At 41.9% G+C, this 26003-nt stretch overlaps 2 protein-coding genes across 3 annotated transcripts; one reads left to right on the top strand and one right to left on the bottom strand.

The window, feature by feature from the left end:
* The first annotated feature begins 230 nt into the window (after positions 1-230).
* On the top strand, positions 231-4157 carry LOC100490615 (lutropin subunit beta-like). Its single transcript, XM_002939235.5, has 4 exons — positions 231-309; positions 2865-3033; positions 3198-3416; positions 4041-4157. The coding sequence occupies exons 2-4, from the start codon at positions 2866-2868 to the stop codon at positions 4065-4067; spliced, it is 414 nt and encodes a 137-aa protein (XP_002939281.1). The 5' UTR covers positions 231-309; position 2865; the 3' UTR covers positions 4068-4157.
* Positions 4158-5245: 1088 nt separating this feature from the next.
* On the bottom strand, positions 5246-18100 carry ruvbl2 (RuvB like AAA ATPase 2). Of its 2 annotated transcripts, XM_012966360.3 has the most exons (15): positions 17979-18100; positions 15773-15821; positions 14729-14784; positions 12218-12359; positions 11457-11586; positions 11252-11318; positions 10388-10494; positions 10172-10265; positions 9953-10076; positions 9286-9380; positions 8174-8292; positions 7194-7313; positions 6125-6254; positions 5760-5874; positions 5246-5470 (listed from the first exon to the last, which is right to left on the bottom strand). In XM_012966360.3, exons 1-15 carry the CDS (start codon positions 17991-17993, stop codon positions 5445-5447), a joined length of 1389 nt encoding a protein of 462 aa, XP_012821814.1. In that variant the 5' UTR covers positions 17994-18100; the 3' UTR covers positions 5246-5444.
* Positions 18101-26003: the final 7903 nt, after the last annotated feature.

Genomic DNA, 26003 nt, shown 5'->3' on the forward strand with positions numbered 1-26003 from the left:
CAGCAATGCTCCCGGTACATTTGTTCCTCAGTGCGCACTAATCTAGGACATACTGCCTGCTTCCGGATCAGATTTTCTGCTTGAGCTAAACTTGCACAAAGCCATGCTTCTCTGATCTTTTCCAGAATAAGATAAGGAAAGCCTTTTGGCCTTCACACCCCCACAGGCACCTCTGTCACCTCATGCCTGACGTAGGCTGATTCACTTCTGACCATTTAAATTGGGAGCCTCGTTGAGGAATAAGCCCAGTTATGGTCCTGATTCCTGGTTTCTCTACTTCAGCTGCACTTTGAGTTCCCTCCTTTCCAGGTAAGTGTCTTTGCTGCTCCTCAGAAGGTTGGTGCCAGCTAGGGTGGGACATTTATCTTTTTAGTTCACTTACAGTTAAAGGGAGAATACTGGGTCCTCATGATCCACTTTAGGGCTATGGCACGTGGAGAGATTGGTTGCTCACAGGAAATTTGCACTACCCGCAGGCGACAAATCTCCCAGTGTGCCTCTGCCCTTATACTGAGACTTTTCCTACCCCTGCAGATATGATAACTGAATTAAGGTGCATTATTAATTGTAAAGCAATTTTTGACGAACTATACAACGAAATAATAGACAAACAAGAAGAGAAGAGAGAGAAAAGAGTCAAGAGGAGTAGATAGAAGAAGAGGAAGAGAAGGGAAAGAGTAAGCCGGGGGAGGGATGCAAGTCAAGTTACATTTGTACTATTCTCTTAATAACACAATACCCCTACGGGTGGTGTGTTTGCCACAAGCCGTGATCCCCATATGGCCTCAAATTTGTCTGGGCATCTGCAAGCTTGGTATACCAGTTTCTGCTTTGGTAGGGAGTCGTTTATAAGCTTTTTCCAAAAGTTCAGCGAGGGTGGTCCTGTAGCTTTCCAATGTAGTAGTAATGCCTTTTTGGCATAATATAGCAGTTGCAGATAGCATAATTTAGCTGGAGGTCTCAGCTGTAGGGTTTCCATTATGCCCAGTAGGCACAGACTGGGTGACAAAATATTGGGGATTGCTAAAGCCGATTCAGCTTAGCTAAGCACTTCCCGCCAGAATCCCTTTACTATTGGGCATTCCCAGAAGACATGGTAAAAGGATCCCACCTCGTTAAAGGTGCCCATACACAGGCCGATCCGCTCGCTTGGCAATGTCGCCAAGCGTGCGGATCTTCACCCAATATCCCCACCTACGGGTGGGTCGGTAGTCGCCATACACGGGCCGATTAGCTGCCGAATTGGTCTAAGGGAGCGATATCGGCAGCTAGAACCGGCCTGTGTGTGGGGACCTTTAGACATTTAGGGCAGAGGCCCCCATGTATATTCTAGCCACGCCCAAGACTTTGTGTAGGTGAGTGGGTATATTTTTGGGTACATGGAAGTGAAATTAGTGTACAAGCATGAATGATTTCCAAAAATATGGGGCATATGTATTAGGGAGGCACCAAATCTCTAATTTATGGATTCAGTTGAACACCAAATCCTCCACCAAAGATTTGGCCAAATGCCAAATACTAAATTGCATACTGAAATTTGAGATGAATGATATCACCTGTAAACCAAAAATAGTTTCATTCATTTGTGCAGAACTTTCAAAGTCATGCGACTTTTAAGGGTTCAGATTCGCTTTGGTTATACACTTAGCTTCGGACCAATCAGAAACCTGTAAAAAGAGCTAAATCCTGGATTCTGTGCATTGCGAATATTTATCAAAGAGAACGTAGACAGTTCAGCATGAATGTGTCTAGAGGAGACCCATGGTTTTATGCCATTGTACAGGAATTCTTTTTTGGGGATTTGGGGTTAACTTACCCTTAATTACCTAGTTAACTCATCACTTAATTACCCCCTTTATTTATCACTTAATTACGCCTTTACCCTGTTTCTTTGAACCAAGCTTTTAGAGTGTTCTGTTATTTCTTGCTAGTTTAGCAGCCCCAGTTTAATGTATTTATATACAGATATGGGATCCCTTAACTGGGAACTTTGTTATCCAGAAAGCTCTAAATTACAGGGAAGCCATCTCCCAGACTCCATATTAAGCAAATAATTCTAGTTTTTAAAAATGTTTTTTTTTCCTAAGGAATAATAAAACAGTACCTTGTACTTTATCCCACCTAAGATATAATTACCCCTTATTGGGGGCAGAACAGCCCTATTGGGTTTATTTAATGGTTAAATGATTCCCTTTTCTCTGTAATAATAAAACAGTACCTGTACTTGATCCCAACTAAGATATAATTACCCCTTATTGGGGGCAGAACAGCCCTATTGGGTTTATTTAATGGTTAAATGATTCCCCTTTCTCTGTAATAATAAAACAGTAGCTTGTACTTGATCCCAACTAAGATATAATTACCCCTTATTGGGGCAGAACAATCCTATTGGGTTTATTTAATGATTAAATGATTCCCTTTTCTCTGTAATAATAAAACAGTACCTGTACTTGATCCCAACTAAGATATAATTCATCCTTATTGAAGCAAAACAATCCTATTGGGTATATCTAATGTTTAAATCATTTTTAAGGCATGGAGATCCAAATTACAGGAAGATCCCTTAGGTCCAGAGCATTCTAGATAACAGGTCCCGTATCTGTCTCTGCTCATACAGTTGCAAGCAGAAGGAAGGGGGGGGGGGGGGGGGGCTGTTGTGGCAAGTAGCACAGGCAGGAGGGGAACCTTTATTAGAACCTTTATTCCTGGGATCCATTATGCTGTCAAGGAGCACAAACGCCAGCTTAAAACTTAACTGAGAATATTAAGCCTTTTTTAAAAATATATATTCTAGCATTTTATTTTCTGGCCAGAACTCCTGTGACTCTGGGCGTGCATGACATGAAACCAATTTATTAATACAGGATGTTCAGGTCTCAGGTAACACTGACACTTGTGGCAATCTACTTGTCTGCTGTGCAAGGACGTCGCCTGTGCCACCCAACCAATGCCACCATCTCTGCCGAAAAAGATGACTGTCCGATCTGCGTCACTCTCACCACAACCATCTGCAGTGGGTACTGCCTGACACGGGTGAGTAAAAGCCTAGAAAATTTCTCACATTGTACCATTCCCATAAACTATATTAACCCTATAATCCTACAGAAACCCCCATGTCCAACCTCTGAGGCATCTGCCCTTAGAATGATTACACACGGACATTTTTCAGTATTTAGCATCTGGTTTCATTTTCACAGGATCCGGTATTCAAGAATGCCCTTTCCTCTGTGTACCAGAACATCTGCACCTATAATGAGATCCGCTACGACACCATAAAACTCCCAGACTGCCTGCCAGGCACAGATCCCTTTTTCACCTATCCGGTGGCAGTGAGCTGTAAGTGCAACCAGTGCAAGATGGACTACAGCGACTGTACAGTGCAAAGCATTGGGCCAGACTTCTGCACCAACTCTCTCATATCCATATGAACTGTATTGCTTAGCCTTACTGAGCAACCACAACAGGCAGCATGGGGGGGGGGGGCACAGTCTCAGTAAAACTAGACAGAGAGGAAAGGGCTTTACCCATAGAGAATAGTGTTAGTCCGTGCATAACGAACATCAGCCACCATCTTGCTCTGCGGTACAGAAATCAGTGGGTTTGCCAAAAGCAACGCATGGAATTGTCTGGGTCACTAGAACAAGATGGCATTGTAGCATTACTCTAACAATACTCTGGGATTGTGTGGTTTTTAAAAAAAAAAAAAAAAGTCCAGCCAAGGGGAGCAAGTAAGTAATTTGAATCACTGAGGGGGTGCCTACCAACTCTGCATCCCCCAAATGATTTCATCCTTTCTTCTCCTTCCTTCCCTCACTACAAATGCACTATAAACACTGCAGCTGCCCCATACATGCACCCCTGGCAGAGAAATGGCTTGTCATATGTTAGGGTGCTCTTTAGCTAATGTAGGAATGCAAATATGGCTTTATCATATCTCCCTCTGATACAGAGATGGGCCACCGATAGACGTGAACCCAAACTACATAGAGATAACCATCTGTATAACTCATTTTGCATCCATATAACCTTAACTATAATACGTATCGCAGTTCCAGCTGATTAACTGACCGAACCACCTTCAGGCACGTGGCTGAGCAGAGAGAATCTGCCTTTCCTCGAGCAGTGTGTAAAGTCTAAATAAAACGTTATCACCTCAATGAATGGATCTTTGCGCTGTGTATTCAAACTCTGTAGCTGTGAAAGAAATAATGAGCTAGAATGTACATACTCATAACCAAAGGTGATCCCACACCAGCTACAATTATCCTATGTACCAAGAGCATCTGCTCACCAGTTGATGTTAAAGGAACAGTAACATCAAAAACAGAGGTATAGGATCTGTTATCTGGAAACCCTTATCCAGAAAGCAAATTACAGGAAGGGCATCTACCATAGACTCAACTTTTTTCTCTGTAATAAAACAGTACCTGTACTTGATCCAGTGTAGGATATCATTAACCCTTATTGGAGGCAAAACAATTCTATTGGGTTTATTTCCTATTACACTTTTTTTAGTACACTTAAGGGTACACTTAAGATCCCTTATCTGGAAATCCCCAGGTGCCAAGCATTCTGGATAACATACTTGTATAATGTACTGGTGCCCTGCACTGGTAAAACTAGTGTGTTTGCTTCAGAAAGACTACTATAGGTATAATTATATAAATAATTATAAATAAGCTGGTGTGTAGCCACAGGGCAGCCATTTGGAGGAGAAAAAGGACATGTTACGTAGTGAATAGCCCAAGCAGAATATAATGGTATTCTATAGAGCTTATCTGTTATCAGCTATTTAACCTGTGCCATTTAGCCCATTTTCAGTTGCCTCCAATGCTAAACAGCAGTAGTTTATATAAACTATAATACTGTTTCTGAACTAAACAGATCAATTTTACCACTTCACTGCAGCAGTACATTATATTTAATTGCTTTGAAACACTTTATTTTTTGATGATGTCGATTACTATACAAAATGTTCTTGCAGAATTTTTCTGAGTACAGGGAGAATGTTATCCTGGTATGTTTCTATGGTATCCCTTGCTTCTATAAATGTCCCATTTAAAGCTCTCCATGGCCTAATCATGCCCACAGGCTCTGCTTGCACAAACCTCTTGCTAGCTTATTGTTCTGGGATCATGAAACAAGTAGAAAGTGTTATGTTGATATTAAAGGTGATCCTTTAACACGCTGTATGCCCTGCGTATGTGTGCCAAAATCCTCATAACAGAATGTAAAACGCCAAACCTTTTCCTTGAATATTTTATATAAAACAGATACTGAGGGATCACAGCATTTGTCAGAACAAGTTAAGGAACAAGTTGAATATTTTATATAAAACAGATACTGAGGGATCACAGCATTTGTCAGAACAAGTTAAGGCATCTAACAAAAAAAAAGTAAGAACCAGGCGAGGTGGAAAGAAACAAAATTACTCTAAACGGCTATCAGGATGTGTCCATGGTGTCCGTTTCTGCAAAGGAAAAAGGATATTAGATTTACAACAGCGTAGGCTTGCATGTGTGCGGCTATAGAGTGTGTAGCTTGAGAAAAGGCCAGATGTAGGCCTGAAACGTCACTTCATCATGGCTATCCAATAGCCATGTATATTAAATAAAGGCTTTTTAAACGGAGACAAGAAGGTGCTGTTTGCTATTTTTCTACACGCTATAGAGTGCGTGCATAGCTATCAATAGAGAATTCCCTACTATATACAGAGGTCTCCTTTGTAAGAATGCTGTCCCCCCTTTTTTAATACTTACTCATTTCATTAAACATAAAGGCATCCTGGTATTCCTTCATGTACTGTGTTGACCGTGACTCATCCAGAAAGAGCGAGTAAACTCGTTTGATATCATCCACTTGCACCTCGGTTCCCTGAAATGCAAAAATCTGTCAGCCATATAATGTATCATATACCCACCAAGGGGTAAACTAAATTGTGAAATAAATAAGAAAGATGGCCATTGTTTATATGCACAAACTGCAGCTACTTGCCTCAGATTGCTTGATAGTCATAAGCTATTTGGAAACTAGGTAGCAGCAATAATCTACAACCCACATATGCAATGCTGCCTGGACTCTCTAAGAGCTATGGTATAATGATTAAGAGTCGTTCTAGGCTCACCTTCCTCTTCCTGCAGACCAAGCTAGCTGCTGTTATTAGTTGCATGGAATATCTGAGGGAGGTCTCTAGGCCAATCCTTGTCAGAACAGTGTAAGCATCTTCAGTCATATCCACGTCTTCCTCCTCGCACCTGAACAAGATGTGGAATTGTTTCAAAATTATTCAAGGGCAACTCCACCCAAACACAACTTAAGTTTTTTGAAAAGAAACAATTTCAAGCAACTTCGCAATATACATCAATTAAAAAATATGCAGCCTATTCATGATGTTTAATGTAATATGGTTTGGAACAGTTCCCTAAGCCCCGCCCCTGTTCCCCTGCTGATCTGGCGGACTACTTTGAGACTCAAATAAAATGTAACAGTAGTTGACTGTCCTAAGCCTGCATCATCCAAATCCCACAATGCCCTGCACAATAAGGAAAGGAACATCGCAGTGAAATGCATTGTGGGTTATGTATTTCCTGCATGCTGTCTGTAAGCTGTGAAGAAGTTGTTATAATTTGTTTTTTTAGTCCCTCCTCCCCTGCCAGGATTTCAAACAATGCAGAAAGAGAAGAACTGTTTTGCAGCTGGATTCCAGAATATAAAAATAGTGTTGTGTGGGGCTCTTTAACACATTTTGGATCTGAAGTCAGAGTTCCCCTTTAACGAGAAACAAGTAGAAAAAAAAAAACAATAAGAAAGTTAATTATATAAATGGGCTTGCATTCCACTGGATGGTGTCATTTAAGGGGTAAAGACGACGATAGTAACATAGTAAGTTGGGTTGAAAAAAAGACACGTGCCCATCAAGTTCAACCATAATGCCTATATATAACCTGCCTAACTGCTTGTTGATCTAGAGGAAGGCCAAAAAAAAAACCCCATCTGAACACACTCTAATTTGCCACAGAGGGGTAAAAATGCCTTCCTGACTCCAAGATGGCAATTGAACCAGTCCCTGGATCAACTAAGAGCTCTCTCCCATAACCCTGTATTCCCTCCTGTAGTAGTTCTACACAATGCCATATAATGCCTTTTGGCTCTCAGGCCTGTACCCTCAAAAGTCATTAAATGCAGTTTCTTACCTGATCTTTAGGATCTGTTTGGTCTCTTTTTCATTGTATGGTGAGGTGGAGATAATGAGTAATCGATCCAGTAAATCAATAGGAATTCCATGGGGACTCTGGTAGTTTGTGCCCCGAATTCTATTTTAAAAACATTAAAAACAAAAGAATGAAAGTCCAGAATATGTTGGTACTTTATAAATACAATGGTCAGACACCAAAGCAAGCAACATTAGTCCAACTGCAGCATCTTCCCAGGGACACTTGTCTGTATCTAGGACTGTGCTAAGAACAACCAACCAAGCTGGTCAAACTGATAAAAGGTTACTGCACGGATTCTTTATATGAGCTGCACCTTGCTCAGCACAACAATGTGAACAATGTGACAAGATCCTATCAGAACCATTGCACACATTGCAACACCTATAATATCTCTTCACACAGAAGGAAAACCTATCTGTAAGCTTTGTGCCAATGGGTGTGACATAAAAAAGCAGCGACGTGTTAAAAGCACAGTGTTCCCAAGAAAGGAGCCCAACTTTCTGGTAGACCCAAAGGTGCCCATACACGGCCGATTCTAGCTGCCGATATCGGTCCTTTAGACTGATTCGACAGCTAATCGGCCCGTGTATGGGCACTACCGATGTGCCTTCCAGACAGATATCTGGCCTGAAATCGGGCAGGTTAAAAAATCTAGTCGGATCGGGGACCGCATCGGCTCTGCCTATACCCTTCGTTATAATAATACCGAATTTGCCTGGATTCTCCCAATATCGCCCACCCGTAGGTGGGGGATATCGGGAGAAGATCCGCTCGCTTGGCGACATCTCCAAGCAAGCGGATCTGAAGGTGTATGGGCACCTCAAGGGTTATCAGGTCAGATAAATCTCTCACACGTCCTTCAGATCGAGACAAAGCGTGAAATAGACTGGAATGAAACCATAAAAGAGTTCTACACACACCTTGCAGATAAATGGCCAAGTGCAGCGGCTGCGACCTACCTGGTTATTCCTCTGTTGGTGGCCATTATGAGAACAGGGGCCATGTCACTTTCCAAAGCTCGATTCAGAAAGGAGAAGCATTCTATATCCAGCATGTGCACCTCATCTATGAACAGCACCTGTTGAGCACCAAAAAAAAAAAAACTAATCAAAATTAAACTTAAATTTAGTTTAAACTGCGGAACTACCAAGTATTTTTCATGCAGCTTTAAAGCATGAGGATCTGTAAAGGCCCCAGAATAACATACCCTTCACCCTGCATGTAGATTTATTTTGTTTCTCTATTACAAGCAGCTGTAGTGCTAATCTTTTACAGACTTCCTTGCCTAGAGTGAAGATTCACCCCTTTTTTTCTGAGCACTCCTCTCTCAGACTATGAAGACCTCAACGAAGTGCCTACTGGACATGCCTCTGCACCAATTAAAACCAATTAGGCATGCACAGTAGGCACCTCTTTAAGGTCAGAGAGAGAAGGAGGGCAGAGAAAGCAAATGGGGGCGGAGCTTCAGGCTAGACAAGAAAGTTAGTAAAAGAGCTGCAGTTCAGCTGCTTGTAATAGAGAAACAAAATAAATGAGAAATTTTAAGTTTTTTTTTAAACTGTAAAAATTCCGTAAAATATATATCCAAAGTAGTTATATTGTTTTAGCAACAGCTTCCTGCAAGTTAAAAAAAAAAAAATAAAAAAAAATTGCTTCATAACAAGGACAAGTGTTTAGCTATGTATAGCTACAGAGGGCTTGCAGGCAAAGATAAAGAACAAGTTACCAAACGTTGCAGCAATATGAAAAGCAACTTTTTATCTTCTCTACAGAAGCACAGTGTGCTTTCTTATGCAGCCCCTTATTCCCATAACCTTGGTGCGAGCGGCCAAATTATTCCCGACAGAGCAATCTTGTTGTTTTCTAAGGCATTGGCTAAGAGTGCCATAATAATGAACTCTGCTACCCAAACACACATCTGGCCAAGGACAGCCAATGATGATTTTACTGTAAAGCTAAGGTAAACACTGGTGCTCTATGTTTTATTCACTATACACATTATCTATTTATTTATTTTTCTTATTTCAAATATTGTGTACAAAAAGAAATCAACAGAAGATCAACAACTTACACCAGGAATAATCTCAGCCTTCCCTTCCTCTCTCCATTCTGCAACCTTTGCATTGATCTGTTCTCGCACCTCTGATTTAATCTCCCCTGTGTCTCCTAAAACAGAAAATTCCATTATGTTAAAGGAACAGTAACATCAAAACATAAAACTGTTGGAATACCTAGTAAAGTAATGGAAATATAATGTACTGTTGCCCTATACTGGTAAAACTGGTGTGTTTGCTTCAGAAACTCTACTATAGTATAAAAAAGCTGCTGTGTAGCCACGGGGCAGCCATTCAAGCACAGGATACAACACCGCTTATCTGCCTATATAAACTGTGCCTTTTCTCCTTTTTCCAGGTTGAATGGCTGCCCCCATGGCTAATCAGCAGCTTTTTTTTTATATAAACTATAGTAGATTTTCTGAAGCACCAGTTGTATCAGTGCAGTGCAACATTAAATGGGATTTTAATTACTTTACAATGCTTTCATTTTGTTGGTGTTGCTGTTCCTTTAAATTACATTTGAAAAATCTAGTGGAATCAACAAAACAGCACAACACAAAACTGGATAAAGCTTGAAGTACTTCTGTATCACTAGGCTAAGGTGCTACTAAGCACATTGCTGTGACACATTGTTACCATCATCCTACTACACCCATCACATACAATTATGTCCAACTGTACCTGAAAAGAGAGCAAGGAATCCTTGTGTCCGACTGTTTATCACATCGATTTCATGCAGTGACACAGTATGTACTACTTCCTTGCGCTTCTGGAGTTCCCCATCAGGGCACTGAACAAACTTAGTCTTAATTGAAAAAGAAAAGCAATAAAAATCAGTTTATTCTATATTGTCCAATAACTCCCAGCCCAGAAAGTCAAAGCAACCAGCTACCTACTTACCTGAGATCCCATGGCATCATAATCCCGGGCCCTTGTGAAGGCGCGACCCAGCTTTGTTATTTTGCCTGTGGCTTTATCAATAGTAATTACATCCCTAAGGAAAAGCACAGGTAGGCATGGTTTAGACATTATTTCCTATAATGATTAACATAACATGCACTATATAGAGGAGTTACCAGACAGTGCCCAAAAATAACAGCTTTGTTATGATCTTACCCTGCCTGTACTTTTTCCTTTGTTAAAGACTCAATCATCTTTGTCCCAAGATCATAAATGGTCTCCATCTCTGTTGTCTTCAGAGTCAGCTTACCAACTTTTGCACCCTATAAATGAAAAAAAAATTTATACTTGAAAACATGTCTCTAAAATGCCATATGGCTTATGAAACTAAGGCCCTGCAGCTGGTGATAACACAATGCATACATACAAAAGCAACAGTTGTTTAAAGCTATGACTGTTTTAACAGAATATATATGTATTTATAAAGCCATTAACCCCCCAAAATTTTTTAAACCTCTGCATCAGTTCATATCAGGTTAATGTCATAATAATCATAAGTAAACGTACACATAAACAATACGCATTCATGTAGTCATTTAAAAGGGAATATTCTGTTTGTGTATGTTACAGCTGTATATGTAACTGCTACAAAGCCATGAGTGATAGGACAGGAAAAAGCAGCCTTTGTCATTCCACCTGATGCAGAACTATAACCAATAAATGTTGCCACTATACAACAGCCACGGGCTGCCTGACACAACAGACTTGTACACTGCTATTTCAGCACAGATCCAGCAGAATCATCATCACCAGAAGGTAGAAACATGTTTACAAAGGCTTGCTTTATTAGCACACAAATAACAGTACTACCATTTCTTGAATATTTCATAAGAAATAAAGCATGCCTTTGTACAACATCATCTTACCAGTATGGAAGTAAATCACCCATTTCAACTTTCCTCTAAACTATACTAAGCCTATATTTTTCCAGTCCATACTCTTCTAAAAAGTATAAAAACAATATGAAGGGAAAAAAATATGCTGTTTTCAGTGCAACCTAATTTTTGCACAATTACTTACTGTCCCAGTGGCAGGTCTATCAATCTGAACCTCAACAACTTCCCCTTCAATGATTTCTGTTTCTTCCCTAGAAAAGAATGATGAGATTTAAAAACCTAGCCTGAGCGTTGAAGTCTATCATTGAATGGACTCCATTCACAAACAGACTGACAGAGTATTTTGGGAATGAAGCCGAGTCTTCACCATCAGCAGACTGAAAACTTACTTAATCCTCACACCGATGGACCGCCGGAAAGCTTGCGTTAGAGCTTCTGTTTTGCTCATTTCCAGTGAAAAAATCTCACTGCCAGCAATGGCTGTAAAAGGTGTGTCTGAGCCCAAAGCTTGAGCCATACCTGTATTAAACACAAATGATCAGAATTAATATAAAGTAATAACATTAAAGATTAAAAAGCCTGGAAACACTACAATGGGTTATTGTAACCACAATTACACAGAAAGGATGAGGTTATTCTTTTAAAGGCTATGACGCATGGCATTTGCACCTGCAATAATGTGTGGTGGATTTATGCGTTTCACCACATGGAAATGCAGGGGTTAATTGACCCGTGTCTTCTATATGGGGAATGGGGTCTAATCTCTGCACTGGTTTGAAGTCTGCCTACCCTCTGCTCCTTGGTCTGTGGCATGTTTGATAATATTATTGACTGAATTTAGGTAACTGGTCAGTGTCACGGCTCCTTGTGTGAATGTAGAAATGTCACTAAAATATATCCATGTATTTGTAACGATCTTACATCAAACAAACAAACATACGGATATAATACATAAAACTCATTAACAGATTGTTAAATCAATACATCTTCAGTTGCTTACTGGCATCATATGTAATTTACATCATATGAATCATTTTAACTTTAAATGTATACTAAAAAGAAGACGGGCAATGCCCCCCCATTCCTGGCATTTCATAATATTAATACTTAAAGTAGCATACCTTACAATAATAGAAACAAAAATATTTACCCATAGCAATGGCTGTTTTCCCTGTGCCCGGCTGTCCAGCGATGAGCACTGCTCGCCCAGCAATTTTACCTTCCTTGATCATCTCCAGAATAACACCTGCTGCCCGCCTGGCTGCCAGCTGTCCCACCATGCCCTGCGATACCTACACAAATACATAAGAATAGCTTTCTGTGCTCCATTGTGTACACAGCCTATTAAAGTCTCTAAGCTTGTCTTTCTTAAACTGGGATTAAATATATAAGCACCAAGCAAGAGGTTTTCTATTCCTAAATAATGTACCTGCACTTCTATTCACATTGTTTATAAGGAACTTCGATAAATGAACATATTACTAAGAGGCATTCTTAAGCCAGATCCCCCAAATATTTGAATGCACTGAACAGTTGGTGACCATATGTAGTGTCAATAATAAAGATAAAATCTGCTTCAGGAAAGAAGCATGGAGGTAACAAGCTGAATGATGTTATCAAGCACCTGCGTGTTTGTGAATTTAGTGGATGTAGAGGGCTGTCAGCTGCACACTGCAAAAGACAATTTAAGTGGACTTCATCCAAACACAACTTAAGCTTTTTGAAAAGAAAACATAATGCCAAGCAACTTTGCAATATACATTCCAAACCATATTACATAGATATACAGTGGTGTGAAAAACTATTTGCCCCCTTCCTGATTTCTTATTCTTTTGCATGTTTGTCACGCTTAAATGTTTCTGCTCATCAAAAACCGTTAACTATTAGTCAAAGATAACATAATTGAACACAAAATGCAGTTTTTAAATGAAGGTTTACGTTATTAAGGGAGAAAAAAAACTCCAAATCTACATGGCCCTGTGTGAAAAAGTGATTGCCCCCCTTGTTAAAAAATAACTTAACTGTGGTTTATCAATTCAATGTTCAATTTCTGTAGTCACCCCCAGGCCTGATTACTGCCACACCTGTTTAGATCAAGAAATCACTTAAATAGGAGCTACCTGACACAGAGAAGTAGACTAAAAGCACCTCAAAAGCTAGACATCATGCCAAGATCCAAAGAAATTCAGGAACAAATGAGAACAAAAGTAATTGAGATCTATCAGTCTGGTAAAGGTTATAAAGCCATTTCTAAAGCTTTGGGACTCCAGCGAACCACAGTGAGAGCCATTATCCACAAATGGCAAAAACATGGAACAGTGGTGAACCTTCCCAGGAGTGGCCGGCCGACCAAAATTACCCCAAGAGCGCAGAGACAACTCATCCGAGAGGCCACAAAAGACCCCAGGACAACATCTAAAGAACTGCAGGCCTCACTTGCCTCAATTAAGGTCAGTGTTCACGACTCCACCATAAGAAAGAGACTGGGCAAAAACGGCCTGCATGGCAGATTTCCAAGGCGCAAACCACTTTTAAGCAAAAAGAACATTATGGCTCGTCTCAATTTTGCTAAAAAACATCTCAATGATTGCCAAGACTTTTGGGAAAATACCTTGTGGACCGACGAGACAAAAGTTGAACTTTTTGGAAGGTGCGTGTCCCGTTACATCTGGCGTAAAAGTAACACAGCATTTCAGAAAAAGAACATCATACCAACAGTAAAATATGGTGGTGGTAGTGTGATGGTCTGGGGTTGTTTTGCTGCTTCAGGACCTGGAAGGCTTGCTGTGATAGATGGAACCATGAATTCTACTGTCTACCAAAAAATCCTGAAGGAGAATGTCCGGCCATCTGTTCTTCAACTCAAGCTGAAGCGATCTTGGGTGCTGCAGCAGGACAATGACCCAAAACACACCAGCAAATCCACCTCTGAATGGCTGAAGAAAAACAAAATGAAGACTTTGGAGTGGCCTAGTCAAAGTCCTGACCTGAATCCTATTGAGATGTTGTGGCATGACCTTAAAAAGGCGGTTCATGCTAGAAAACCCTCAAATAAAGCTGAATTACAACAATTCTGCAAAGATGAGTGGGCCAAAATTCCTCCAGAGCGCTGTAAAAGACTCGTTGCAAGTTATCGCAAACGCTTGATTGCAGTTATTGCTGCTAAGGGTGGCCCAACCAGTTATTAGGTTCAGGGGGCAATTACTTTTTCACACAGGGCCATGTAGGTTTGGATTTTTTTTCTCCCTAAATAATAAAAACCCTCATTTAAAAACTGCATTTTGTGTTTACTTGTGTTATCTTTGACTAATAGTTAACGGTTTTTGATGAGCAGAAACATTTAAGCGTGACAAACATGCAAAAGAATAAGAAATCAGGAAGGGGGCAAATAGTTTTTCACACCACTGTATGTAATATGGTTTAGAACAGTTCCCTTAGCCCTGCCCCCTGTTCTCCTGCTGATCTGGCTGACAAGCCTGCCTTCAGCCAGCATACTCCAAATCCCACAATTCCCTGCACATATGATGTTAAATTTACTTTTAGAAGGAAGGACAGATCGACACGTATCCAATCTGCCACTTGCTTGTCTAACGCTAACCAGTGTCATTATAAGCAAAAATTCATAACCATTCATATTATAGTATTAGAGCGCTTTCAGTACCTGACGGGGTTCCAACGCATCGTCAAGGCCAAGCCCTCTGATGTGAGAATGTGCGCCTGGCAAAGAGAGACAAATGTTAGACTATATACACAAAAATAAGCAGTTAATAGGTAGGAAACACAAAACACAGACTAATTTTAATGTGTTGGATATCTTTTGTATTAATCTATACATACCCAGACTACCTCATACAATTAATATGCACTGTTACACGTGCTAATGCTAGGATGCCAAATGCAGAAAAATAAATGTTTTACAGCTGGATTTCAGCATATAAAATGGTATTTATTCATACTTTTTAATGGAACAGATTACAGGGATAGGTATATTAGGGGTTTCTGTGTTGTGTGGGGCTCTTTAACTAATTTTGGCTTGGAAGCCGCTGTTTGATTTAATGGATATGGAGGTGAATATATATTGTCTTAAGCGAGTTAGAGAAAAACATAAACAGACACTGCTTTCATTTGCAATTACATGTACAAATTGTTTCCTTGAAATATTTTATTATTTGGATATTTGTTAAGCAATATATATGTTTTATTTTATCATATATAGTATATATATATGTTATCAAAATAATCTGGCACAGAGCCAACAGCTTGACCAAAGTGTAGGAAAAAAGGCACTGTGGGCATTCCTTATTAGCAACATATTTCTTACTTTAAACAGGCAAAAAATTATGCTCAGCACTCAAAATTTTTGAAAAGGGGTGTATAATGCGCGTTTAAAATTGTTGTTGCAATTAGATAAATAAAATTAAACACATTTGGCTTGAAAGTAAATGAAAATAGTGATGGAACTTTGTGATGCTAATGCCTGGGATTGCAGCAAAGTTACAACCCTCTGTAGCTATTTATCACCAAGGAGACTGTTTGTTGATTAAACTGCACTGCTGCCCATGGAAACAAAAAGTGTCACGATGCAATGGAGGTGAATACATGAGTTCTAAAATATTCAGTTATTTGAATAGGAGGGCTACATGGGAACCACATCATGTTTAGCAGGTTATTTTTGTGTTTATTTTTGTAGTATTTTTACACTCACCAATCCTCTCAATCCGGGTGACATCTCGCACCTCTGGCACCTTGGTTGTCTATGAGACATAAATAACCATGAATATTGATCACGGTTTCCTTTAGACATCAATGCATGAAATACTAATTACAACTCAGCAGCAAAATAAATGCAGGAGACATTGGCTTATAAAGATTCACCAATGTTTTCTACAGAATGTGAGATTACCTCTTGAGAATTCCAAATGTATTTGCCCCACCCCTGCATGTTGTGAGCTGAACATTGTTTTTTGTCCACCTCATGCCCATTTAGCCCTACCTTTATATAAGAACAACTGCAAACTGCCTCGGCCTATGCCTGTCATTACCATCCTAACAGTCTGCCCTAAGGATCTTCCCCGTTAACAAACGGTTTCCTAGTAACAAATCAAGGTTGTTTGCAAAGCAAATTCTCCAACAATAGGATACGGGATGGTAAGAACCAAGGCAAACTGTCCTGCTATAGGATACCCAAAACACACGGGTAATTCATGGAACTGGAGTCATTTTACTCTTATAGTACTCAAGAGCAACTACATACACCCCTGTCACACCAGGCAACACAAGCCATCTGACAGGGAGTATGATGTGAAATAACAGCTCAAGCAGGTGAGCAGTTTATCTAATTGAAAGGATTTACTAACATTTGCACTAAAAATCTGCCTTATTCTGGACAATTCGTAACCAGGAAGCTGTTTTTTTTTTTTTTTTGGTCATACAAAAAAAGATGGGCTAAACTGGCAGACTGTCTATCCAGGAACAAGCAAAACAAAGCTACTGAGACTAACACCGTGTTAAATAATTCATCCCCAGAGGCCCAGAATATTCAGCATACCTCTGCCACTACACCACAAGCAACCCCCCTAGCTACTGCATGGCTATATCCAAGGATGATGGAAAGGCTGGAGGAAAGCATCTTTGGTCTACATTGCATTCAACTATAGAGTAATTAATTTGCTTACCATGAACCAACACTACTGCTCCATATAAAAGTGGCCATACACACCAACACATTTCACAGAGGGGGGAATTTACAAACAGATGCATGCCCTACGGTGATGCAGAACCCCATGGCAACCATAGTTCAGCTTTTTGCAGTCAACTGAGCAGAATGCTATGGAGTAAATGTTTCAGTTCTGGTGAGGCTGGCTGCACTAAGAGGCCTGAATATACTGCATAGAAACAAGAGCTCTTTTTCACTTTCCAATAATGATAAAGGAATGAAATCTTACGCCATGTAACTACAAACCTGAACCTATGCATAGCCACAGGAAAAGTATCTCATATCTGTTATAGGCTGTTTCTCTGGAGCTAGTGTGTAGATCTGGGTTACTCTTTTATATGCAGTGCCCCCTATACCCCATTTGGCCTGGTCAGGTTCCTGCTGCCTCTCCCTGGGCACTATATGTTGACTAACATAGAGCAAAACTGTCCTGATGAAGTAACCTATGGCAACCAATGAAATACAAATGTTTGCTGTAAAGAGGAAAAATACACATACATTTGTGGTGGGGTGCCATATTGTTAGCAGTGTTGGGCTGGGTGCCCGGGGCCCCCACTACACTCACCTACATTTACTTAGCCACAAACATAGAGGAAAGGCAGCAGGGTTGCAGCAGCACTTACAGGTATCGGGTCTGGGTCGGCGGGGCCCCCCGGGTTTTTTTCCCCAGTGTCTCACAGCCCAGTCCGACCATGACAGCCATGATACCAGTCACTAACCTACAGCCTCAGTGGTACCTAGAAGAAAGCAGGGAGGCAGCAACAAGGTGCTTTACATTAAATAGAATGGAGCACCAGCCTGGGAAAGGAGGCCAGAGATTAGAGAAGGTGTGGCTGCCACATTCTAGCAATTTTAGGTTTAGTTGTCATTTAACTATTCTTCCTGCGAGTGGCTAAACAAAGCTGCCCAGTTGCTATTGGTTACTGCCCAGGTGCAAACGAGCTCAGTAAATAAGCCCCACTCAATAAGAAAAGGATGTGCTGTGTTAGCCCAATGAGGAAGCAGTACCAGAGCAGCTCAGGGGCCGCTACTAGGCACACACCAGAAGCCATGCCTTAGACTAAACATACCATATAGGATAACAGGGGGATAACATGGCGCCTTTAAGGTAGAATATTACCAAGGAAGGCCGAGCGCCTCAACAGCGTCTCAGCTATTTAAACACATTAACCCTAAAAAATCCCAAGTACCTTACCGCCATGGTTGCCATGCTGCACTATCACTCCAACCGCCAGAGAACAGCTGGTGCGACTGTCTAAAGACTCCGGCGTGGAAACAACTTCCCTCCTCAAGCGTTCCGAGCCCTGAGCAGCCAGCGGCTCCTCCCACTGAGAGAATAGTTATCCAATAAGGGAGCGCTATACACCTCACGCAACGACTTGGCGCAGGTGTGTGAGTAAAGGAATTCTGGGAATTGTAGTTAAATAGAGTGATTGAGTTCTCTGCTGCCTTTTCTGAAGAACCAATTTTACATGGCGGGGTTATCAGGGCTTTGGGGCGGGATGTCGTTTCTGAAGGGATTGGTTGCTAGGTTACTGCGTTTGTACGCGTTCAGAATATTTTGCGAGGTTGTGGTATAACGTTCTAATAGAGCAGGGGTCCCCAACCTTTCTTACCTGTGAGCCACAGTCAAATGTAAAAAGACTTGGGGAGCAACACAAGCACCAAAAAGGAGCCAAATAAGGGCTGTGATTGGCTATTAGGGGCCTCTATGCACCCTATCAGCTTACAGGGGCTTTATTTGGTAGGAAATCTTGTTTTTATTCAACCAAAACTTGCCCCCAAGTCAGGGATTCAAAAATAACTCCCTGGTTTGGGGGCGCTGAGAGCAACATCCAAGGGGTTGGGGGGCAACAAGTTACCCCTGAGCCACTGGTTGGGGATCACTGTAATAGAGTATAGTAATCACCACAGGGAGGCCATAGTAGACTTGAGGGTAGGTTTAATTATAAGGATCATAAAAGGGGTTTCCATCTAAATTTTTCTGGGAAGCGGAGAATGCAATTCTAAGCAATTTACCAGTGTGTCTTAATTATAATGTGTGTAAAACCTGGGCTGTGTGTGTGTTGTCCCCATACTGTGAGACAGTACAATGTGCCGTAGTGCACAAACATAGCACAAAATAGTTTTAACACAGGGTAGGACTGGGACACCGGGAGAAATCCCAGTGGGCCCCGGCGGCCAGACCCAACACTTGCCAGCGCTCCCCCTGCCCGACTGTTCCTCCACTGAGGCGTTAAACTTATGCGCACTCAGGGGAGGAAGTCAGGAGGGTTACGGGCGCCCCAGTGGGTAGGGTTAGGGGACTTGGGGGCACCTGCAGGGCCCCAGTCCGACCCTGCAGGAAACTCCCCTCAGGCGACAGTGCCAGGTGATTTACTAGGGGCGGCAAAAATCCGCTCCTGGTAACTTAAAAAGACGAAATTCTGATTTTTAAATGGGAATTTTGCTCTTTTAGTTCAGAGAGTGCTATTTCTCTCTCTGAGCTAGCAATGCTGTCCCCCCTCACCCCCTCTGACACGAAAAAGCTAAGCGCAGGGGGAGAGGGGGGGCGGCATCAACTTGGCCTCCTCAGGCGGCTGCATGGGCACACCATCTACTATCAGTGTCTAGCATGTAATTCTCTGGCACTGGTGCTAATATAGCTAATTGGGCAGAAAAAATGAAGAGACAATGAGACACAGTAAGCAATCAATAACAGACAGCAACTCATTATGTTTATTGTTCAAAGGACACAAAGGCTGACATTGGATCAAAAATATTTGTTGAGAGATTTTGCTTTAAGAATACAAACCATTTGTATCTCAACTACAGGTACCAGCATGCTTGGCAAAGGTTGGAAAAATATTTGGGTAAAGAATGGTTGAGCAACAGTGTTTAGATTCCCTTTCAACATACAGGAGGCTGTCTGGGCATGAGTGGAGTTGTAGCCCAACAATAGCTGGAGGACTGCAAGTTGGACACCCCTTCAGCTGGAGGACAACTCTTTTGCAACCTGTAGTAAGTTGTGCTGTGGAGCCCAGTGTGTTGTTTTAGCAGAAGTTGCTTTGTTTTAAACAGATGCCAGTCAGTGCCAGACACTGTGCCAATTAGGGATATTTCACTTGCAGCCCTCCAGCTGATATTGAACTGCAACTCCCAGATGAAGGCAGTTGGAGGGATGGTCGCAGAGCTAATAAAAAGGGGCTACAGGTCAGGCATCTCTGATTTATATAATTATTTTCCACCCCTGATCATGGCTTCAGCCTTCCTGCATGGGCTGCTCCCCCTTTTATCCCAGCACTGACTCAAGTGCCCCATTCCAAACCCCTGTGACTCCCTACATAAAGATGCACCTGGCGCACTGCTTGATGCTTATCTGTGCTGAGGCTTTCCAGGAGGGCTGATGTGGATAGCAGAAGTGACGTTCTCTAAGGCCTTGCTCACACAAGTAATGTGGCCGCTCAGACTTACCTGCATTGATCTCAATATTAACATTTATTCAAATGTTGAATAAAATCTCCTGTTTTTGCATTAAATTTATATATATAATTTAGAGAATAATGTAACCCCTATTTTTAAATATAAGGATATACTAAGTTACCAAGGAGTTCCACGATCGTATAAAGACACAAGGCCAAAGGCTTTTATATGGGTCATGGAACATCGAGGTTACTTCTAATATCCTTATATTTTATGACAGGGGGTACATTATTTTTTATAATACACAAGTTTTAGTGAAACATGACAGAAATTACATCACTAAGCAGTGATTATTAGTAATGACATCACTGAGCACTAATTATAAGGATGTAATTTACATGATATTCATGGCTCTTGTGTATTATAAGGATTAGAAGTCACCTTATATTTCCATGACCTCTATAAAAGCACTTGGCCTTGTATCTTTATATGGTAATGAAACTCCTCACTATCATAATACCCTTACATTTTACAATAGGGGGGGACGTTATTCACAATATAATCCCAAGTGTGCTCATTTTTGCCCATTTTATCTATACAGGGAACCTGTTATCCAGTATGCTCAGAACCTGGGGTTTTCCGGATAAGGGATCTTTCCATAATTTAAATTGCCACATTTAAACATTAAATAAACCAAATAGGATTGTTTTGCATCTAATAAGGATTAATTATATCTTAATTAGGTAACAAATCTATATCTAAACAAGGCAATATTATGACAAAGCCTGCACTCTGCAGGGCAGCACCTACCTAACTGCAGGAGTAATACTACCTAGAAACAGTATGTACTGAGATACCAGCCCCTAGGGGCATTATCTGGGCTAATCATAAAATACAGGGAAATACTGAGAGGCATCATAGTGTTATAACAAACATTACCTGCTACAATATATAAAGGCTTGTGCAGTGCTGCATCTACAGTGAGAATGGGGGGCTGGTGAAGTAATTCATTGCCCCATACACGTTATTTACCCTCAAACAAGTACATTATGCTAAAGAATAATGAGTTTTATACATAACTCTGGGGGAATTCACAAAAGTGTCGGTAAGTACACAGTTCTTAAAGTGTTGGTCGCCAAATTATAAAAAAGGTGTAAGGATGAGAAATTCACAAAAGGTATCTTATAGTTTTATGGATTTGTTGTAATGCCGCCAAATTTAAAAAAGTTTTGTATACATGGGGGCCGATTCATTAAAAGCGAGTTTGAATCCCAAACGGGAAAAATTCGGATCGGATACGATAATTTCTGATGATCGCAAATATCATGAATATGCTTATGAAAAAATCGTATTACTCACGGTAATATTGTATTGGCGATCCGAAAGTCACGAAATTTTCGTATCCGGACGATCGTAAAATGCAGGAAAACCTTTCCGACTTTGATCCTTTTGTGCATGATTTTGGAAGCCTCCCATAGGGCTCAATGGCACTCTGCAGCTCCATCCCGGCCCAAGGAAAGTCTCCCATAGGGCTCAATGGCACTCTGCAGCTCCAACCTGACCCAAGGAAAGTCTCCCATAGGGCTCAATGGCACTCTGCAGCTCCAACCCGGCCCAAGGATAGTCACCCATAGGGCTCAATGGCACTCTGCAGCTCCAACCCGGCCCAAGGAAAGTCTCCCATAGGGCTCAATGGCACTCTGCAGCTCCAACCTGGACCAAGGAAAGTCTCCCATAGGGCTCAATGGCACTCTGCAGCTCCAACCCGGCCCAAGGAAAGTCTCCCATAGGGCTCAATGGCACTATGCAGCTCCAACCTGGCCCAAGGAAAGTCTTCCATAGGGCTCAATGGCACTCTGCAGCTTCAACCCGGCCCAAGGAAAGTCTCCCATAGGGCTCAATGGCACTCTGCAGCTCCAACCCAGCCCAAGGAAAGTCTCCCATAGGGCTCAATGGCACTCTGCAGCTCCAACCTGGCCCAAGGAAAGTCTCCCATAGGGCTCAATGGCACTCTGCAGCTCCAACCCGGCCCAAGGAAAGTCTCCCATAGGGCTCAATGGCACTCTGCAGCTCCAACCTGGCCCAAGGAAAGTCTCCCATAGGGCTCAATGGACACTCTGCAGCTCCAACCCGGCCCAAGGAAAGTCTCCCATAGGGCTCAATGGCACTCTGCAGCTCCAACCTGGCCCAAGGAAAGTCTCCCATAGGGCTCAATGGACACTCTGCAGCTCCAACCCGGCCCAAGGAAAGTCTCCCATAGGGCTCAATGGCACTCTGCAGCTCCAACCTGGCCCAAGGAAAGTCTCCCATAGGGCTCAATGGCACTCTGCAGCTCCAACCCGGCCCAAGGAAAGTCTCCCATAGGGCTCAATGGCACTCTGCAGCTCCAACCTGGCCCAAGGAAAGTCTCCCATAGGGCTCAATGGCACTCTGCAGCTCCAACCTGGCCCAAGGAAAGTCTCCCATAGGGCTCAATGGCACTCTGCAGCTCCAACCTGGCCCAAGGAAAGTCTCCCATAGGGCTCAATGGACACTCTGCAGCTCCAACCCGGCCCAAGGAAAGTCTCCCATAGGGCTTAATGGCACTCTGCAGCTCCAACCTGGCCCAAGGAAAGTCTCCCATAGGGCTCAATGGCACTCTGCAGCTCCAACCTGGCCCAAGGAAAGTCTCCCATAGGGCTCAATGGCACTCTGCAGCTCCAACCCGGCCCAAGGAAAGTCTCCCATAGGGCTCAATGGCACTCTGCAGCTCCAACCTGGCCCAAGGAAAGTCTCCCATAGGGCTCAATGGCACTCTGCAGCTCCAACCTGGCCCAAGGAAAGTCTCCCATAGGGCTCAATGGCACTCTGCAGCTCCAACCTGGCCCAAGGAAAGTCTCCCATAGGGCTCAATGGACACTCTGCAGCTCCAACCCGGCCCAAGGAAAGTCTCCCATAGGGCTTAATGGCACTCTGCAGCTCCAACCTGGCCCAAGGAAAGTCTCCCATAGGGCTCAATGGCACTCTGCAGCTCCAACCCGGCCCAAGGAAAGTCTCCCATAGGGCTCAATGGCACTCTGCAGCTCCAACCTGGCCCAAGGAAAGTCTCCCATAGGGCTCAATGCCACTCAGCAGCTCCAACCTGGCCCAAGGAAAGCCTCCCATAGGGCTCAATGCCACTCAGCAGCTCCAACCTGGCCCAAGGAAAGTCACGATCCCGAATCTTGAATGAATCCGAAACTGTTGTACTTGTTGCGACAATACGATTTTGTACGTTTTTTTTACACAGTACGAAAATCGTGTTAAATAATGAAAAAAACGGCAAGAAAACATGATGGATTGTGGATTGATAAATCTCCCCCATGGTGTAATAAAGTGGCTGGGTTAGTTGTAGATGGACAATATGTTTCTCCCAGGGTTTTGCATAGTGGGTACCCTGGAACATGGAATAATTAATCACAAACTCAGCCCTTTAATAAAGATCTTAGCAGCAAGGTAATTGCTGCAGCTGACAGCCTTTTAAAGGAACAGTAACACCAAAAAATGTATATATTTCAAAGAAGTTAAACTATAATGTACTGCTGCCCTGCACTGGTAAAAGTTTTGTGTTTGCTTCAGAAACATTATTAGAGTTCATATAAACCCTGCACACCAGGAAAAACTTCCTTAGGGAGGTATTATAGTTAAAAAAGCATTTTATTCATCAAAAGCATGATGTTAAAAAGTTTCAGTACTTTAACAATATATATCCATCAAGAAACAAGTACATACATACCACCCCGCAATTTGATGGAAAAAAAGAGGATATGAAGGCAGATACTCTGGATGAGAGAATACCATAACATTTGGCTCAAACGCCTTTGTCAAGGGAGCTCTAGTGCCCCTAGTAAGTTACACAGTTTTTAACCCTTTTTTGGTGCAAAAAATTACCGCATTAACGCGCGCTCGGGTACCGTGACTTCACTTCCGCAAACGTTACATTCGCTTACGCGATATTGCGCCCCATCTACTACACATGGGGGGATTGCTAAAACCCTAGCATCTGGATATTATATACTTTGTATACATTTTGTATTTTTTTGTGGTTAAAGGGCAAGAATATTCTAGCCCGGAGTGCCCTCTATTACCCTAAATTCTAGAATTTATATAAACCCTGGTGTGTAGCCATGGGGGCAGCCATTCAAAAGGAGAAAAGGCATAGGTTATATAGCAGCTAACAGATAAACCCTGTAGAATACAATGGTATCTGTTATCTGCTATGTAACCTGTGCCTTTTCTCCTTTTTTCCAGATTGAATGGCTGCCCCCATGGCTACACAGCAACTTATTTATATAATAGTTCCTGAAGCAAACACCCCAGTTTTACCAGTGCAGGGCCACAGTACATTATAGTGCTGGGCGGTATGACCAAAAATTTATATCACAGTATTTTTCAAAATTATATCGGTATCACGGTATCACCCCAAACACTCCCCCCGCCACCCCAAACACCCCCCCCCCTGCCACCCCAAACACCCCCCCATCCTGCCAGGGTACTGGGGGATCTCCCTGTGGGCCCCAGCTAGTACTAATCCCATCAGCCCTTTCTTATACCCCTCCCACAGGTCTGTATGACACCTGTTACATTTAGAACTGTTTGTATCTAATGTTTGTCAGTGGGACCTCAATGTGTCTGGTGGGCCCAGTCTGGCGCTGAATAAGTCACTAAGAATATTCTAAGGATGGAATGGCTATGTGTTACTTTCCCTTTTGCAGAGTCAGGGCCATACATAGTAATGTATCCTTAACTGTAATATAAACTAATGGATAAGCAGTGAAGTACAGTAAATATCATCATTAGCACTTAGATCAGAAATACAAGACTCTTTAGTCTGCCTGTTACATTGGCCTCTCCCCAGACAGGGGGCACAGGGGGTATAAGCATCATTGGAGATGGCTGTTACTCATACAAGATCCTACATATGAGTGCGGTACCTGTGCCATATAATATTGCATAAAGTATTGCATGTACTGTGTGTCACCTTGCATGTACCCACTATCCTCACTGGTACCCATACCCCATGCGCCAGGTACTATGGGTGGAAAAATACTATAAAAATAGCCACTTTATAATATTAAATAACCAAACTCTATTTATATTACTCCATCACTGAAGCATTAGACTTTACTCACCACATTTGAAGCCACCTTTCAGATTGGGGCATGAACCTAAAAAGGAAAACAGAGAACAATTAGTAAATATTTCAAGTTAATTAAGGTCAAACATATCCCATAGAATCAAGTGTTTAGATTAAGCGGATATATTATTACATGTTTCATATTTGAATCAGATATTTATTGAGGTTAAATTACTTACGTTCTTGCTCAAAACTTTGACCAATAATCTCGGCTTTCCGTTTTAGTTCCTGGAAGTTGGATTCTATGGCCTTGATAAATTCAGTTCCTGCATAAACATAAAAAGAGGCAGAGTTCAGAAAAAGAGCTAAAGTTGTGTATATTGGGAAGTTGGTTAGAATGACATTCTCTTGCATTAGATACAACTTCATGTTGGGGGCAATTCTCATTCCTAACGGCAGGGTCATTGAATTATTAACAGGACAAATCTGACCCAAACAGCTATAAAATAGGATTATTATGCAGCGCTTTTTAAAAGATGAACCTTTCTATTTTGTCTCTTTCTTCTGTTTGGTAAAGTCACTTAAAGTGGCCAGATATCAATTGCACAGGTTTAAACATCCCGTTGGGCAAAGAGTGTATTTAGGGGGCATTAATGTGATCCTCATCCGACAGGCCTCCATAGGCCCCAGTGTATGATCCAATCACTGACCCCGGGGCCAACA

Source organism: Xenopus tropicalis, chromosome 7, assembly GCF_000004195.4.
Source record: "Xenopus tropicalis strain Nigerian chromosome 7, UCB_Xtro_10.0, whole genome shotgun sequence".
NCBI classification, from domain to species: domain Eukaryota; kingdom Metazoa; phylum Chordata; class Amphibia; order Anura; family Pipidae; genus Xenopus; species Xenopus tropicalis.

Excerpts from the sequence above, each read along its gene's own strand:
- LOC100490615 (XM_002939235.5), top strand. The coding sequence starts at position 2,866 with ATGTTCAGGTCTCAGGTAACACTGACACTTGTGGCAATCTACTTGTCT. Across the intron at positions 3,034-3,197 it reads GTGGGTACTGCCTGACACGG|GATCCGGTATTCAAGAATGC; the intron begins GTGAGTAAAAGC and ends TCATTTTCACAG. Across the intron at positions 3,417-4,040 it reads ACTTCTGCACCAACTCTCTC|GTATCGCAGTTCCAGCTGAT; the intron begins ATATCCATATGA and ends TAACTATAATAC.
- ruvbl2 (XM_012966360.3), bottom strand. Across the intron at positions 8,293-9,285 it reads AGGCTGAGATTATTCCTGGT|GTGCTGTTCATAGATGAGGT; the intron begins GTAAGTTGTTGA and ends GGTGCTCAACAG. Across the intron at positions 5,471-5,759 it reads CTTTATGTTTAATGAAATGA|AAACGGACACCATGGACACA; the intron begins GTAAGTATTAAA and ends TTTCCTTTGCAG.